We start from the raw sequence: 16707 nt of genomic DNA, 5'->3' as shown, positions 1-16707 counted from the left end.
CTATGGCAGGTTTTCCTTAGTAAAGCGTATAAAGCACCTATTAGGGCCATGGGTACATACCAGCCTGATTTCTGCTGGCATATTCACAAAGAAATTACAGTACAGGTAAGAATTTGAAGTCATACTTATTTCCAGCATGCTCTCCCAGAAGCATACAACTGTCACTTGAGCTAAGAAGGACGAAGGCTCTCCTGCTGAAATAATTCTAGGGAATATAATGTATTATTTAATTTGACAGGCAGAAAGAGAAGGGTGCTGTTGAAGCTGTTGTAAACAGAAAGTAAAACCTACTTATCTTCCTAGAAAAAGATACCCTGAATGAACCCAGAACTTCTTCAATCATGACTTGATTCAGAAGCCAGAAGACTCCAGAACAATTGTTTACTGGAAGAGGATGAATGTCCAGGAGCTATGTTCCAAGTCCCTGTCTCTGAAGAGGATGATGTCCCATGGGGAGACTGCATCTATTTCTTAGAATCTCTTTTGGCCAAGATGCAAACCACGAGGCAAGAGCAGCGGTTCTCAACTTGGAATGAGTCCCAGGTCTGAAATGAACTCTGGGGCTCCTGGGTTGTGCAGCCAGACTCCAGGAATCAGCCCTGCCTACCAGTAGTCTGGTACCAATCCCAGGATCTGCTTCACCTGCCACTGGGAGGGCAACAGGCTCAGGCTCATCAGCACCCTGTCTGTGGCCAGCAGTGGCCAGCACTAGTGCCAGGGCTCCCCAGGGACCTGCAATCACGTACATAACAACTGGCGACTCAGATAAAAAGAGGCAGCAGAGGAATATGATCTAGGAGAAGGAATAAGATGAAACCCTAGAAGACGACCTGAGTAAAGTGGAGATAGCCTACCTACATGAGAAAGACCTCAGAGTAATGATCATAAAGATGAGCAAAGAACTTGGAAGAATAATGGGTGCACAGAATGAGCAGTTAGAAGTTTTTGAAAGAGAAAACACAAAGAATAACCAGATGCGAAAAATACAGTAACTGAAATGCCAACTACAGTAGAAGGAATCAACAGTAGACTAAATGATACAGAAAAATGGATCGCTGAGCTGCAAGACAGAATAGTGAAAACCACTGCCACTGAGCAGAAAAAAATGAAAAGAAATAAGGCCAGTCTGAGACCTCTGGGACAACATCAAGCCCATTAATACTCATATTACAGGGGTCCCAGAAGGAGAAGAGCAAGACAGTGCTTCAGAAATAATTGAAGAGATAATAGCTGAAAACTTGCCTATCCTGAGAAATGAAAGTCATCCAAGTCCAGGAAGCACAGAATCTCATACAGGATTAACCCAAAGAGGAACACACCAAGAATACTATAATCAAAAATCAAAATGATAAAAATTAAAGATAAACAGAGAATACTAAGAGCAGCAAGAGAAAAGTAACAAATTACATAGAATGACATTCCACAAGGCTATCAGCTGATTTTCCAGCAGACTCTGCAGGCCAGATGGAAGTGACAGGATATGTTTAAGATAGTCTTATCAGATGAGAATAGAACAAAAGAAGAAAGAAAAAAAGACCTACAAAACAAATCCATACAACACATTAAAAACAAACAACCAAGGCCTATTGTAGAGCACCAGTTCAGTTCAGTTCAGTTCAGTCGCTCAGTCGTGTCCGACTCTTTGCGACCCCATGAATTGCAGCATGCCAGGCCTCCCTGTCCATCACCAACTCCCGGAGTTCACTCAAACTCATGTCACTCGAGTTGGCAATGCCATCCAGCCATCTCATCCTCTGTCGTCCCCTACTCCTCCAGCCCCCAATCCCTCCCAGCATCAGGGTCTTTTCCAATGAGTCAACTCTTCACATGAGGTGGCCAAAGTACTGGAGCTTCAGCTTCAGCTTCAGCATCAGTCCTTCCAATGAACACCCAGGACTGATCTCCTTTAGGATGGACTGGTTAGATCTCCTTGTAGTCCAAGGGACTCTCAAGAGTCTTCTCCAACACCACAGTTCAAAATCATCAATTTTTCAGCGCTCAGCTTTCTTAGCCCAACTCTCACATCCATACATGACCACTGGAAAAACCACAGCCTTGACTAGATGGACCTTTGTTGGCAAAGTAATCTCTCTGCTTTCGAATATGCTATCTAGGTTGGTCGTAACTTTTCTTCCAAGGAGTAAGCATCTTTTAATTTCATGGCTGCAGTCACCATCTGCAGTGATTTTGGAGCCCAAAAAAATAAAGTCTGACACTGTTTCCACATCTATTTCCCATGAAGTGATGGGACCAGATGCCATGATCTTCATTTTCTGAATGTTGAGCTTTAAGCCAACTTTTTCACTCTCCTCTTTCACTTTCTTCAAGAGGCTCTTTAGTTCTTCACTTTCTGCCATAAGGGTGGTGTCATCTGCATATCTGAGGTTATTGATATTTCTCCCGGCAATCTTGATTCCAGCTTGTGCTTCTTCCAGCGCAGTGTTTCTCATGACGTACTCTGCACAGAAGTTAAATAAGCAGGGTGACAATATACAGCCTTGACGTACTCCTTTTCCTATTTGGAACCAATCTGTTGTTCCATGTCCAGTTCTAACTGTTGCTTCCTGACCTGCATATAGGTTTCTCAAGAGGCAGGTTAGGTAGTCTGGTATTCTCATCTCTTTCAGAATTTTCCACAGTTTATTGTGATCCACACAGTCAAAGGCTTTGGCATAGTCAAAGCAGACTAGATAAAGCAGAAAGAGATGTTTTTCTGGAACTCTTGCTTTTTCCATGGTCCAGCGGATATTGGCAATTTGATCTCTGGTTCTTCTGCCTGTTTTAAAACCAGCTTGAACATCTGGAAGTTCACAGTTCACATATTGCTGAAGCCTGGCTTGGAGAATTTTGAGCATTACTTTACTAGCATGTGAGATGAGTGCAACTGTGTGGTAGTTTGAGCATTCTTTGGCATTGCCTTTCTTTGGGATTGGAATGAAAACTGACCTTTTCCAGTCCTGTGGCCACTGCTGAGTTTTCCAAATTTGCTGGCATACTGAGTGCAGCACTTTCACAGTATCATCTTTCAGGATTTGAAATGGCTGCACTGGAATTCCATCACCTCCACTAGCTTTGTTCGTAGTGATGCTTTCTAAGGCCCACTTGACTTCCCATTCCAGGATGTCTGGCTTTAGGTGAGTGATCACACCATCATGATTATTTTGGTTGTGAAGCTCTTTTTTGTACAGTTCTTCTGTGTATTCTTGCCATCTCTTCTTAATATCTTCTGCTTCTGTTAGGTCCATACCATTTCTGTCCTTTATTGAGCCCATCTTTGCATGAAATGTTCCCTTGGTATCTCTAATTTTCTTGAAGAGATTTCTAGTCTTTCCCATTCTGTTGCTTTCCTCTACTTCTCTGCACTGATCGCCAAGGAAGGCTTTCTTATCTCTCCTTGCTATTCTTTGGAACTCTGCATTCAAACGGGAATATCTTTCCTTTTCTCCTTTGCTTTTCGCTTATCTTCTTTTCACAGCTATTTGTAAGGCTGCCCCGGAGAGCCATTTTGCTTTTTTACATTTCTTTTCCATGGGGATGGTCTTGATCCCTGTCTCCTATACAATGTCACGAACCTCTGTCCATAGTTCATCAGGCACTCTGTCTATGGGGAACTATATTCAATACCTTGTAATAACTTATAATGAAAAATTTTATATATATATATATATAACTGAATAACTCTGCTATACACCTGAAACACTGTAAATCAAATATATGTCAATAAAAAATCCAAAGCAATTAACAAAAAGGCAGTGAGTATATACATATACATGATTACCTTAAATGTAAATGAACTAAATGCTCCAACCAAAATATACAGACTGAATGGAAGAAAAACAAGACCCATTTATATGCTGCCTACAAGAGACTCATTTCAGATCTAGGGACACATACAGACTGAAAGTGAGAGGATGAAAAAAGGTATTTCATGCATGTGGAAATCAAAAGAAAGCTAAAGCAGCAATACTCATATCAATCAGACAAAATAGACTTTAAAATACTGTTACAAGAGAAAAAGAGAGACAGTATAATGATCAAGTGATCAACCCAAGAAAGCATAACAATTGTAAATATATCTCCAACAAACATAGGAGCTCCTCAATATGTAAGGTAAAAATTAACCGACATAAAAGGAGAAATTGAGAGTAAGAAAATACTAGTAGGGGCTTTAATACCCCATTTACATCCAGACAGAAAATCAATAAGGAAACACAGACCTTGATAACACATTAGACTAAATGGACTTACTTGATACATTTAGAGTATTCCATATGAAAGCAGCAGAATACATTCTTTTCAAGTGTACATGGCACATTCTCCAGGATAGGTCATATGCTGGGTCACAGAGCCAGTTTCAGTAAATTTAAGAAAACTGAAATCATATCAAGCATCTTTTCCAATCACTGCTGCTGCTGCTGCTAAGTCGCTTCAGTCATGTCAGACTCTGTGCGACCCCACAGACGCCAGCCCACCAGGCTCCTCCGTCCCTGGGATTCTTCAGGCAAGAATACTGGAGTGGGTTGCCATTTCCTTCTCCAATGCATGAAAGTGAAAAGTTAAAGTGAAGTCGCTCAGTCATGTCCCACTCTTCGCGACCCCATGGACTGCAGCCCACCAGGCCCCTCTATCCATGGGATTCTCCAGGCAAGAGTACCGGAGTGGGTTGCCAACCACTATGAGACTCAAAATCAACTGTAAGAATAAGCTGCAAAAAACACAAACATGTGGAGGCTAAGCAACATGTTACTAAACAACCAATGGATCAGTGAAGAAATCAAATAGAAAATAAAAAACCTAGACACAAATGAAAACAAAACCACAACAGTCCAAAACCTCTGGGATGCAGCAAAAACAGTTCTAAGAAGGAAGTTTTTAAGCAATATAAGTTTGCCTCAGGAAATAAGAAAATCTCAAATAAACAAATTAACCTTACACCTAAAGCAACTAGAAAAAGAACAAACAAAACCAAAAGTTAGTAGAAGGAAAGAAATTATAAACATCAGAGTAGAAATAAATTAAACAAAGACAAAAAAATCCAGCAAAGATCAATGAAACTAAAAGCTGGTTTTTTGAAAAGATAAACAAAACTGATAAGCCTTTAGCCAGACTCATTAGGGAAAAAGAAAAAGTGAGAGGGCCGAAATCAATAAAATTAGAAATGAAAAGGGAGAAGTTACAGCCCACACCACAGAAATACAAAGGATCACAAGAGACTATTATGAAAAACCATATGCAAATAAAATGGGAACCTTGAAGAAATGGACAAATACTTAGAAAGGTACAATCTCCCAAGACTGAACCAGGAAGAAATAGAAAATATGAACAGACCAATAACTAGTATTGAAATTGAATAGTATTTTAAAAACTCCCAACAAATAAAAGTTTAGAACCAGATAGCTCCATGGGTGAGTTGTAGCAAACATTTAGAGAAGAGTTAACACCTCTCCTGCTGGAACTATTCCAAAAAATTGCAGAGGAAGGGATACTTCCAACTCATTCTATGGGCTACCATCACCCTGATACCAAAACCAAAGATACCAACAACACCAAAAAAAAAAAACAGACCAGTATCACTGATGAACACAGATGCAAAAATCCTCAACAAAATACTAGAAAACCAAATACAACAATAACTTAAAAGGCCCATACACCATGATCAAACGGGATTTATCCCAGGGATGCAAGGATTTTTCACCACCCACAAATCAATCAATATGATACATCACATTAGCGAACTGAAGAACAAAAACCATATGATGATCTAAATAGATGCAGAAAAAGCTTTTAATAAAATTTAATATTGGTTATGGTAAAAGGACTTCCCTGGTGGCTCAGACGGTAAAGCATATGTCTACAATGCAGGAGACCTGGGTTCCATCCCTCGGTTGGGAAGATCCGCTGGAGAAGGAAATGGCAATCCACTCCAGTACTATTGCCTAGAAAATCCCATGGACAGAGGCTACAGTCCAGGGGCGTCGCAAAGAGTCGGACACAACTGAGCGACTTCACTTTTCACTTTCCTTTATGGTAAAAACTCTCCAAAAAGTGGGCACAGAAAGAACATACCTCAAAACACTGAAGGCCATATATAAAAAAGACCAACATTATACTAAACTAACATCATACTAAACAGTGAAAAGCTGAAAGCATTCCATCTAAGATCAGGAAGAAGACAAGAATGCCCACTCTTGCCACTTTTATTCAACACAGTTTGGAAGTCCTAGCCATGGCAATCAAAGAAGAAAAAGAAATAAAAGGAATCCAAATTCGAAAGGAAGAAGTAAAACTGTCATTGTTTGCAGATGACATGATAACCATACACAGAAAATCCTAAGGATGCCACCAGAAAAACTACTAGAGTTCATCAGTGAACTGGATAAAGCTGTAGGACCAAAATTAACATACAGAAATCTGTTGCATTTCTATGTGCTAACAAAAAATTAAAAAAGAGAAATTAATTTAGTTACTTTCTATAGCTAGGAGAGAAAATCAAACCAGCTGACTTCAGAGTCACAGACAGCTCTTCACTAGGCACTACATAGAGCAGTGATAATGCTCTGATTTTCCAGCACTGTTTTCATTCCAGGTACTTGTCAGGAAGTAAACGTTTAGAAAAGTGGAAACTTTTAAATATGGCTGAAAGGTTTTAAACAGACTCAGAGGTACTGCTTTTCCTTTAAAATAGATTACTGAAAAATAAAAGCTGCTTACAACCCTAAATTCAGCACTCACGAGACAGTCTCTGGAATTTCATCTTCCTTTTTGAAGCGACCTGACCATATTAGAATCTTCTTCTCCCAATCCGTAGGCTTATGCAATGGCACTCTGTGGCTGTAAGTGTCTATGAGAAAAACAAGAGAAGATATCTTATTTATATGAGATTGACTCCCAAATTTAGCAACAGAAAAATGCTATTTGTGCTTTTTAGCTATTCACTAAACAGAATTACTGAGAAATCTCAAGTTAAATAGAGCTTTATTTGAATGGAATTTCTTAGGTTGCTCATTTATTTCTTAAATGAAATTAGAAAATTTTGTAAGGACTGAGGTAAAATAAACGCATTATTTCCCAATATAAGCCCCAGCCATTGGAAGCTGAAAGAACACCATAAACAAAGATATAAAGGTGAGAAGGATGAACTAAGAAGGGAATAGCATGGGAGCCGGTTTGCCTTAGGTAGAATTTTTAAGTCTGTAAAATAAAATCAGATTATAAAAGAACCTGAATGGCAGGCTAAGGGTTCTAGACCTGACTCAAGAACTATTGTACTTAGAAAGTTTAATCTGCACAGTGGCTGGAAGGAGAAAGGATAGGACAGAGTGGACAAGACCAAATAGGAGATTATAATACAAGCTATTACAATACAAGAGTGAGTTGTTATAGTCTCAACTAGAGTTGTAACAGTGGGAAGAGAGACAAAAAAAGTCAATCTGAAAGAATTTGGAGATTAAGATAAAGACGGATTCATGAAGAACCTCAAACTTGGATGATTAAAACAAAAACAGTATTGTTAACCAAAATAAGGCGACTGAAAACAACCAGTCAGGAGAGGAGAAAGTACTAATGCCATTTTAGATCTACTGGGTCTAAATTCCTGCCATTTGGGTAAGTTCCATTAATGAGTTGGGAGTGGAGATAACCCCTGGTGCAAAGAGCGAGCCGGTGAGGATGACAGACGCAGAAGAGCAGGGGCTGCGCTTTAGTGCCTGACCCAGAAAGGACAAAGAGGCAGCAGAGGAAAATGGAGCAGCTGAGACAGGCAGAACCACAGCCTATAAGAGAGTCTTTCAAAGGAAGGGGACGTCACTGAAGACGAGGAGCAGAAAAAGGGGATCACAGAATGTCAGAGTCACCAAGGACCTTGGAGATAATCTCATCTAACTTTCATGTACCACTGACATCTCTCTCGCAGACAGACCATCTCCTTGACTACGTCACCTTTGTTTAAGCTGCACCTTTCACTTAATCAGAAGCCAACAGCAAGAGGAACAGAAAAGTCACTAGGGAAAAAAATCCATAAAGAACCAAAGGCAAAAAAAGACATTTGTAAGTACAGAAATAGTACTGCTGTAATCTTTTAGCACTTGGTACTTTCTCTACAGTTTATTTTTACTTTATGTACTACACACTCACTAAAGGCAATTCAGAAAGTACAGATGTGAAAAAAGAAAAAGATTAAAGCCATGCTTAATTCTCCTCTCACAGTATGAGCACTACGTTTAGTGTGGTATGTTTCCTAAATCTTATCACCATACATAGGTACATATATGTAATTTCTATATGTACTATTCTTGGGCTTACACACAACATAAAATTTTGTATCCTGCCTTGTTCATTAACATTATGACAAAAACTTTCCATGCCAGTATGTTGTATTTATAAGCACCACTTCCAACAGTTGCACAACTCATCAAGTAGATCTAATGTATAATTAATCATTCCCAGATTACTTAACATTTAGACTAATTTCTCATTTTCCTTTATATGTGTGTATAAGTATATATAGATATACATATACATGCTGCTACTGCTAAGTCACTTCAGTAGTGTCCGACTCTGTGCAACCCCATAGATGGCAGCCCACCAGGCTCTGCTGTCCCTGGGATTCTCCAAGCAAGAACACTGGAGTGGGTTGCCATTTCCTTCTCCAATGCATGAAAGTGAAAAGTGAAAGTGAAGTCACTGAGTCGCGTCCAACTCTCAGCGACCCCATGGACTGCAGCCTACCAGGCTCCTCCGTCCATGGGATTTTCCAGGCAAGAATACTGGAGTGGGGTGCCATTGCATACATACATATATATAAACAAATGGGAACAGCTTTACAATCAAAGCTTTTTCCACATAAAGGGATTATTCCTTAGGATAGATCCCCAGAAGTGAAATACCAGGTCAAGGGGTATAAATACTTTTAACTTCTTAATAAATATTCTTTGAAAACAGTTCTTTTCCACCCACCAGTACCTATCTGGCCCTAGTGTAGGGCCCAGAAGAAGCAATTCCCATGAAGAAGCAATGAGCAAGTAGTTCCTGGGGCCATACAGTTTAAAGATTATGCTCCTTCCTTCCACAGTGCTGACAGTGACAGAACGTGGAGTTAGGGATAGGACTAAACATGAAATTAAAAGACACTTACTCCTTGGAAGAAAAGTTATGACCAACCTAGATAGCATATTCAAAAGCAGAGACATTATTTTGCCGACTAAGGTCCGTCTAGTCAAGGCTATGGTTTTTCCTGTGGTCATATATGGATGTGAGAGTTGGACTGTGAAGAAGGCTGAGCGCCGAAGAATTGATGCTTTTGAACTGTGGTGTTGGAGAAGACTCTTGAGAGTCCCTTGGAGTGCAAGGAGATCCAACCAGTCCATTCTGAAGGAGATCAGCCCTGGGTGTTCTTTGGAAGGAATGATGCTAAAGCTGAAACTCCAGTACTTTGGCCACCTCCTGGGAAGAGTTGACTCATTGGAAAAGACCCTGATGCTTGGAGGGATTGGGAGCAGGAGGAGAAGGGGACGACAGAGGATGAGATGGCTGGATGGCATCACCGACTCGATGGACTGAGTTTGAGTGAACTCCAGGAATTGGTGATGGACAGGGAGGCTGGGCATGCTGTGATTCATGGGGTGGCAAAGAGTCGGACACGACTGAGCGACTGAACTGAAACATGGCTGAAGTTAATGTACAAGCCAGTGCATAGCCCTAAGTATATTGTACCCAAATGTCATTTTTTGATTTGGTTCATCTTTGAGGCTGACGAATATTTACTTTGGTACATCTATCATCTACAGAAAGCTCTAGTCAAATCCTTGAGGTAAGAGATGAAAATGACAAATGGGAAAAATGAAGAAATCACTGCCACATGTAAGCACAACTAATATAAGTACAATTTGGGAGGCCTGAACTACACGATAGGGACCCTGTGACCACCTCTCTTTTAGGTCCTTTTGATTCTCGGTTGTTCTAGTCTTTGGGAGCTGCCTAGTCCATAACTGGAAAGACAAAAACTTACGGGTTGGAGGCTTTGGACTTTCCTGGGGTTTGCTGCAAAATCCATTTGTTCTCTTCAAATCAGAGTTTCTGGTAAGCCTTAAAGATGAGAAAGCATCTCTTTCATATGACCTAAAACTTCCTAGAAAAGAGAAAAAAATGTTTCAGATAAAGGAAATCTGATATCTTACAATGAAGAATGCCTGCAAAATACGTATTTCATTTATAAAAATTAACTCACTTAAAAAATGAATATCCTACTCTATGTAAGAGACATGTACTATATTTAAAGTGCTATGCTTAGTGCTAACTTAAAATATGCATGTTTTGCTGTTTAGGAAATTAGGAATTTACAATATGTTTTATTGGCTTTACGTTTTGTAAAAGTACTTCTCACATGTCTTATAACAACAATGATTCTGTTATGAATCATTAGTGTTAGTATAACCTTCAGTGTTAGCATGAACATTTTTAATCAATAATTAACCAGAATTCAAAGCAGAGACAGCCAGAAACAGTTCTGATGAGGGTAAAAGGGGATAATTCTGAGTATGGGGGTGGGGAGTCATACAAGAGACTAGGGCTGATCCTCAGTCAAAGGATCATCATAAAAGCGCCCTACAGCCCTAGGATGTGGAAGAAAGGGAGCACTACAGAAGAACGAAACAGAAAAGAAAGCTGGAAAAGCAGCAATAATAAATCTCATCAAGATCCTGACGCTCCGTGATGCTCTGGGTGACAAAGAATGCGACACCCACCCAAGATTTGCCTTTAATGTGACAAGAATGAGCCCTCACAGCTTGTGCTTAAAACTTCACAGAATTCAAGCAGTTTTAAAAAGCTGTTTGTTAGTGGATAAACAGTCTGTACCTTTGAAGTTCCAGATGCCTAACAGAGTGTCATTGTAGCTTCAGAGTTTGAAGCCAGTAAGGGGAGGAAAGAGAGGGAAGAGCAGTAAAATGTGGTTGCAGCACTGGACCTCCCGAAGTTGGTGAGAACCATAATCACCTTGCTTTTTCTTTCTCCTGCTGTTAAGAAAATCTTTGAACATAGCAATCTTAAAAAAAAAAAAATCACTGTGGACTTCTCATGGACACGTTTTTATTTGTGTAAAGATTTTTAAACGAACACTTTTATTGATACATAATTTCACATTAAAAATTCATCCTTTTAAATGTGTAAAACAAAGAATCACCTTCTGCTTCAATATTCTGCTCGATAGGAATTAATCAGAGAGAGAGGGGGCAAAAGATGGAGAAGGGAGTTAGCTTTGCTGTCCACTAATAACTGGACAGAGACTTCCTTAAATGCCTTTCACCAATAACTTTGCCAGCTTTTGCTGAAGGGCTCTGTGTGCATTTAGGGGGCATGCTCTAGGGTAGGTATGGAAGAAGCTATTTGCATTGAATTAGCTCTGAGTAAGGTTTAAAAAAAAAAAAAAGGCAAGTGAGGATTTCCACGGGACAGACAGACCAACAGTAACAGTCCTCTGTGGGGAGGGGTTTGTGGAGCTCCAAATCTATTCTGCCTTTTTCAGTGTCTGCTATATTTTTCAGAGCTACATGATTTCAAGGTATTCGTTTCAAAGTATTACTGTGAAGCCAAGAGGAGACAGGAATTAACATTCCATGAGCCTTGCTGTTCTTACCATGACTAAGTCATTTTCTTGGACAAATGCTACACAGATTGTCACAAGCCTCTGGTTATTCCCTAGAGTTCTGAAAAAGTTGACTCTAAGACTATGGTCATATTTTCATTGCTTTTATATAGGGGTGAATTTTCAGAGGTCCTATTTTCAGAGTGAATTGTCAGATTCACTAACATACCTTAAGCTGGAACCTCTATTTGTATCAAGATTTGTGGTTGCCTGCAGTCTGATTCTTTCTCAAGAGGCCTCATTTATTTCAGTTTTCCAGGCAGCAGTCTCAGAAAGCTTTGCCTGGGTCTGAGTAACCACACTACCAGTGCCACCTAGTGACAGCACGTGTACACTGTAAGAAAAGTAGATAAATCATAATTGATCTTGGTTTGTTTCCACATTTTAAATGTAGATAATGTAGTATTTACTTCAACAAGGCTGATTTAAAGGCTCAATGGAAAATACACATGAGAGCATTTGGCAAGATGCTTGAAACGTGGCAGGTACTCTAAACATTAAGTTTGTTTCCTTAAACACTAATCTTCAAAACATTTCCAGAACACTTCAATTTTATCCCTAAGATGGTCAGAATTTCTGACCAGGGTAGTTTTAAATTGTTATCAGAGCATGGACAAATTCCATGAATCTCTTCTAAAGTTTCTCATAGCTTTCAAAATTAAAACAAAAATATTAAATGCTGTGATCTCAAACTTCAGCATACATCAGAACCACCTGAATGGCTTGGTAAAATGCCAATCATAGGCACACCTATCTCCAGTTTTAGAAACAGTTTTCGATTGAACCTGCATTTCTAACAAGCTCTTAGGTAAAGCTTCTACTGCTGCTTTAAAACCACACTTTAAGAACTACTGGGTTTTGCTTTTTTTTTTTTTTTTTTTCAGTTCAGTTGCTCAGTCGTGTCCAACTCTTTGCGACCCCATGAACCACAGAACGCCAGGCCTCCCTGTCCATCACCGACTCCCGGAGTTCACTCAAACTCACGTCCATCGAGTCAGTGATGCCATCCAGCCATCTCATCCTCTGTCGTCCCCTTCTCCTCCTGCCCCCAATCCCTCCCAGCATCAGGGTCTTTTCCAATGAGTCAACTTTCGCATGAGGTGGCCAAAGTATTGGAGTTTCAGCCTCAGCATCAGTCCTTCCAATGAGCACCTAGGACTGGTCTCCTTTAGGATGGACTGACTGGATCTCCTTGCAGTCCAAGAGTCTTCTCTCTCAAGAGTCTTCTCCAACACCACAGTTCAAAAGCATCAATTCTTCCCCACTCAGCTTTCTTCATAGTTCAACTCTCACGTCCGTACCACTGGAAAAACCATAGCCTTGACTAGAAGGACTTTTGTTGGCAAAGTAACAACTCTGCTTTTCAATATGCTATCTAGGTTGGTCATAACTTTCCTTCCAAGGAGTAAGCGTCTTTTAATTTCATGGCTGCAATCACCATCTGCAGTGATTTTGGAGCCCCCCAAAATAAAGTCTGACACTGTTTCCACGGTTTCCCCATCTATTTCCCATGAAGTGATGGGACCAGATGCCATGATCTTCGTTTTCTGAATGTTGAGCTTTAGGTCAATTTTTTCACTCTCCTCTTTCACTTTCTTCAAGAGGCTCTTTAGTTCTTCACTTTCTGCCATAAGGGTGGTGTCATCTGCATATCTGAGGTTATTGATATTTCTCCCGGCAATCTTGATTCCAGCTTGTGCTTCTTCCAGCCCAGCATTTCTCATGATGTACTCTGCATACAAGTTAAATAAGCAGGGTGACAATATACAGCCCTGATGTACTCCTTTTCCTCTTTGGAACCAGTCTGTTGTTCCATGTCCAGTTCTAACTGTTGCTTCCTGACCTGCATACAGGTTTCTCAAGAGTCAGGTCAGGTGGCCTGGTATTCCCATCTCTTTCAGAATTTTCCACAGTTTATTGTGATACACACAGTCAAAGGCTTTGGCATAGTCAATAAAGCAGAAAGACGTGTTTTTCCGGAATTCTCTTGCTTTTTCCATGATCCAGCAGATGGTGGCAATTTGATCTCTGGTTCCTCTGCCTTTTCTAAAACCAGCTTGAACATCTGGAAGTTCGCGGTTCACATATCCAAGCCTGGCTTGGATAATTTTGAGCATTACTTTACTAGCATGTGAGATGAGTGCAATTGTGTGGTAGTTTGAGCATTCTTTGGCATTGCCTTTCTTTGGGATTGGAATGAAAACTGACCTTTTCCAGTTCTGTGGCCATTGCTGAGTTTTCCAAATTTGCTGGCAAATTGAGTGCAGCACTTTCACAGCATCATCTTTCAGGGTTTGAAATAGCTCAACTGGAATTCCATCACCTCCACTAGCTTTGTTCCTAGTGATGCTTCCTAAGGCCCACTTGACTTCACATTCCAGGATGTCTGGCTCTAGGTGAGTGATCACACCATCATGATTATCTGGGTCGTGAAGATCTTTTTTGTACAGTTCTTCTGTGTATTCTTGCCACCTCTTCTTAATATGTTCTGCTTCTGTTAGGTCCATACCATTTCTGTCCTTTATCGAGCCCATCTTTGCATGAAATGTTCCCCTGGTATCTCTAATTTTCTTGAAGAGATCTCTAGTCTTTCCCATTCTGTTGTTTTCCTCTATTTTTTTGCATTGATAGCTGAGGAAGGCTTTCTTATCTCTCCTTGCTATTCTTTGGAACTCTGCATTCAGATGCTTATATTGTTCTTTTTCCCCTTTGCTTTTCACTTATCTTCTTTTCACAGCTATTTGTAAGGCCTCCCCAGACAGCCATTTTGCTTTTTTGCATTTCTTTTCCATGGGGATGGTCTTGATCCCTGTCTCCTGTATAATGTCACAAACCTCATTCCATAGTTCATCAGGCACTCTGTCTATCAGATCTAGTCCCTTAAGTTTTTTAAAACCATGGTAAAAACATGTAACACAAGACTTACCACTGTAACCACTTTTAGGGGCACAGTGCTATGGCATAAAGGACATTCATATTGTTTTGCCACCATGATCACCATCCGGGGCTTCCCAGGTGGCTCAGTGGTAAAGAATTTGCCCTCCAGTGCAGGAGACAGGGATTTGATCCCTGGGTCAGGAAGATCCACTGGAGGAGGAAATGGCAACCAACCCCAGTATTCTTGCCTGGGAAATCCCATGGGCAGAAGAGCCTGGCAGCCTGCAATCCATGGGGGTTGCAGAGAGTTGGACATGACTGAGCACGCACACACCACCACCATCAATCTTCAGGACTTTTTCATCTTCCCCGGAGGACCACTAGTTTAATGTGACCCTTCCCACACCATCCTGTCCTATCCCCCTCTGGCAGGTACTGAGACAGAAAAGAACCAGGTTAACTGACAGTGAGCTCTACTATCTAAAGACGAAACAGAAAAAGAACCAATAATTATTTCCTTAGGTACCATCCTTTCCCATCCCTCTTAATTAGAACAGAGGAAGTTTAAAAAACAGAACAGAGGCAGTTTAGAACAATAAAAGACAAGTTGCCTCTTAGCTCAGTGCACTTCAGTTCAGTTCAGTTGCTCAGTCGTGGCCAACTCTTTGCGACCCCATGAACCACAGCACATCAGGCCTCCCTGTCCATCACCAACTCCTGGAGTTCATTCAAACTCACGTCCATCAAGTCGGTGATGCCATCCAACCATCTCATCCTTCGTCGTCCCCTTCTCCTCCCACCCTCAATTTTTCCCAGTTTCAGGGTCTTTTCAAATGAGTCAGCTCTTCATATCAGGTGGCCAAAGTACTGGAGTTTCAGCTTCAACACCAGTCCTTCCAATGAACACCCAGGACTGATCTCCTTTAGGATGGACTGGTTGGATCTCCTTGCAGTCCAAGGGACTCTTAAGACTCTTTTCCAACACCACAGTTCAAAAGCATCATTTCTTCTGTGCTCGGCTTTCTTTATAGTCCAACTCTCACTTCCATATATGACTACTGGAAAAACCATAGCCTTGACTAGACAGATCTTTGCTGACAAAGTAATGTCTCTGCTTTTTAACATGCTGTCTAGGTTGGTTACAATTTTCCTTCCAAGGAGTAAGCATCTTTTACTTTCATGGCTGCAATCACCATCTGCAGTGATTTTGGAGCCCCCCAAAATAAAGTCAGTTCAAGTTAAAGCAAAAATGTTAGCATGTACACCGACTTAGTGTCAGTCACACAATGCACGTTTGGAGATAGTTATTCATTCAAAAAATAGTACTTGTCAGGTATTGTTCTAGGAAATATAAAAAACAGATAAAAATTTATGCCAGATGAGCTTATATTCTACTGGAGGAAGGGGGAAAATATATATATATATATATATATATATATATATATATATAGTTAGATAGTGAATGCCAGAGAGAAAAAGTAAACAAAGGGGAAACAAAATGCTTGTGTGCTTAAAATGTGGTGTGTGTGTGTGTGTGTGAGATTTGAGATAGGGCAGTAAGAGAAGTTCTCTATGAGAATGCCATGAAGGAAGTCAGGGAGCTAGCATGCAGGTATCTAGTGGAAGGATACTCCAAACAGAAACAACAGTAAGTGCAAAGGCCCTAAAGTGGTTCCAGGGGTACAATGAGGCGGCCAGCATGGCCAAAACAGAGGAATAATGAAAAGAGAGCAGGACTTGAGGTTACAGACACACCTGGGATGGAAGAATAGGGACTTAAAGGCATGAGAGGCTTACCTAAATCAGAAAATATCTCCCAACCTTTTTTTACTACAACTTCACACTGGATGCCAGTAATTTTTCTCTCCCTAAGGTATAAATAGTATTAAAGCATAAGTAAACATAATATTATACATATTAGAAAAAACAGACTATTGGAAAAAATAATTTAAAAACCCAGCATCACTTAAAAAGATATATGAAGTCTTGATGTGATTTTGGTACTTATTCTGCAACTACAATAAAATTGAAGCATAAAAGTTTTGCTATAATTATTAAGACTACTCTTCTATCTCAAAGAGATAAGAATTTATTGCCCCAGATATCCAAGCCAAAAATTTTCCATCCTCTGGTGGATCACAATTAAAAACAAACAAAAAACCCAAAAGAAAAACAGCCTTTAACCCTCT

General features: G+C 40.3%; 1 protein-coding gene across 2 annotated transcripts in view; it reads right to left on the bottom strand.

Annotated features, from left to right (window-relative positions):
- The window catches only part of FAM162A (family with sequence similarity 162 member A), a 39315-nt gene that overhangs the window by 8264 nt on the left and 14344 nt on the right, over positions 1-16707 (bottom strand). The window contains exons 2-4 of one of the 2 annotated variants that reach the window (XM_018045468.1): positions 16316-16386; positions 10007-10126; positions 6733-6841 (exon numbers count right to left, since the gene is read on the bottom strand). In XM_018045468.1, coding sequence (XP_017900957.1) covers positions 6733-6841; positions 10007-10126; positions 16316-16386 — 300 coding nt within the window. The remainder of the gene's footprint in view (positions 1-6732; positions 6842-10006; positions 10127-16315; positions 16387-16707) is intronic. The other variant, XM_018045498.1, reaches the window with a different exon arrangement.

This window comes from Capra hircus, chromosome 1, assembly GCF_001704415.2.
Source record: "Capra hircus breed San Clemente chromosome 1, ASM170441v1, whole genome shotgun sequence".
Taxonomy (NCBI): Eukaryota; Metazoa; Chordata; class Mammalia; order Artiodactyla; family Bovidae; genus Capra; species Capra hircus.
Note: the sequence above shows the minus strand (reverse complement) of the source record. Positions and strands in the feature narration are given on the sequence as shown.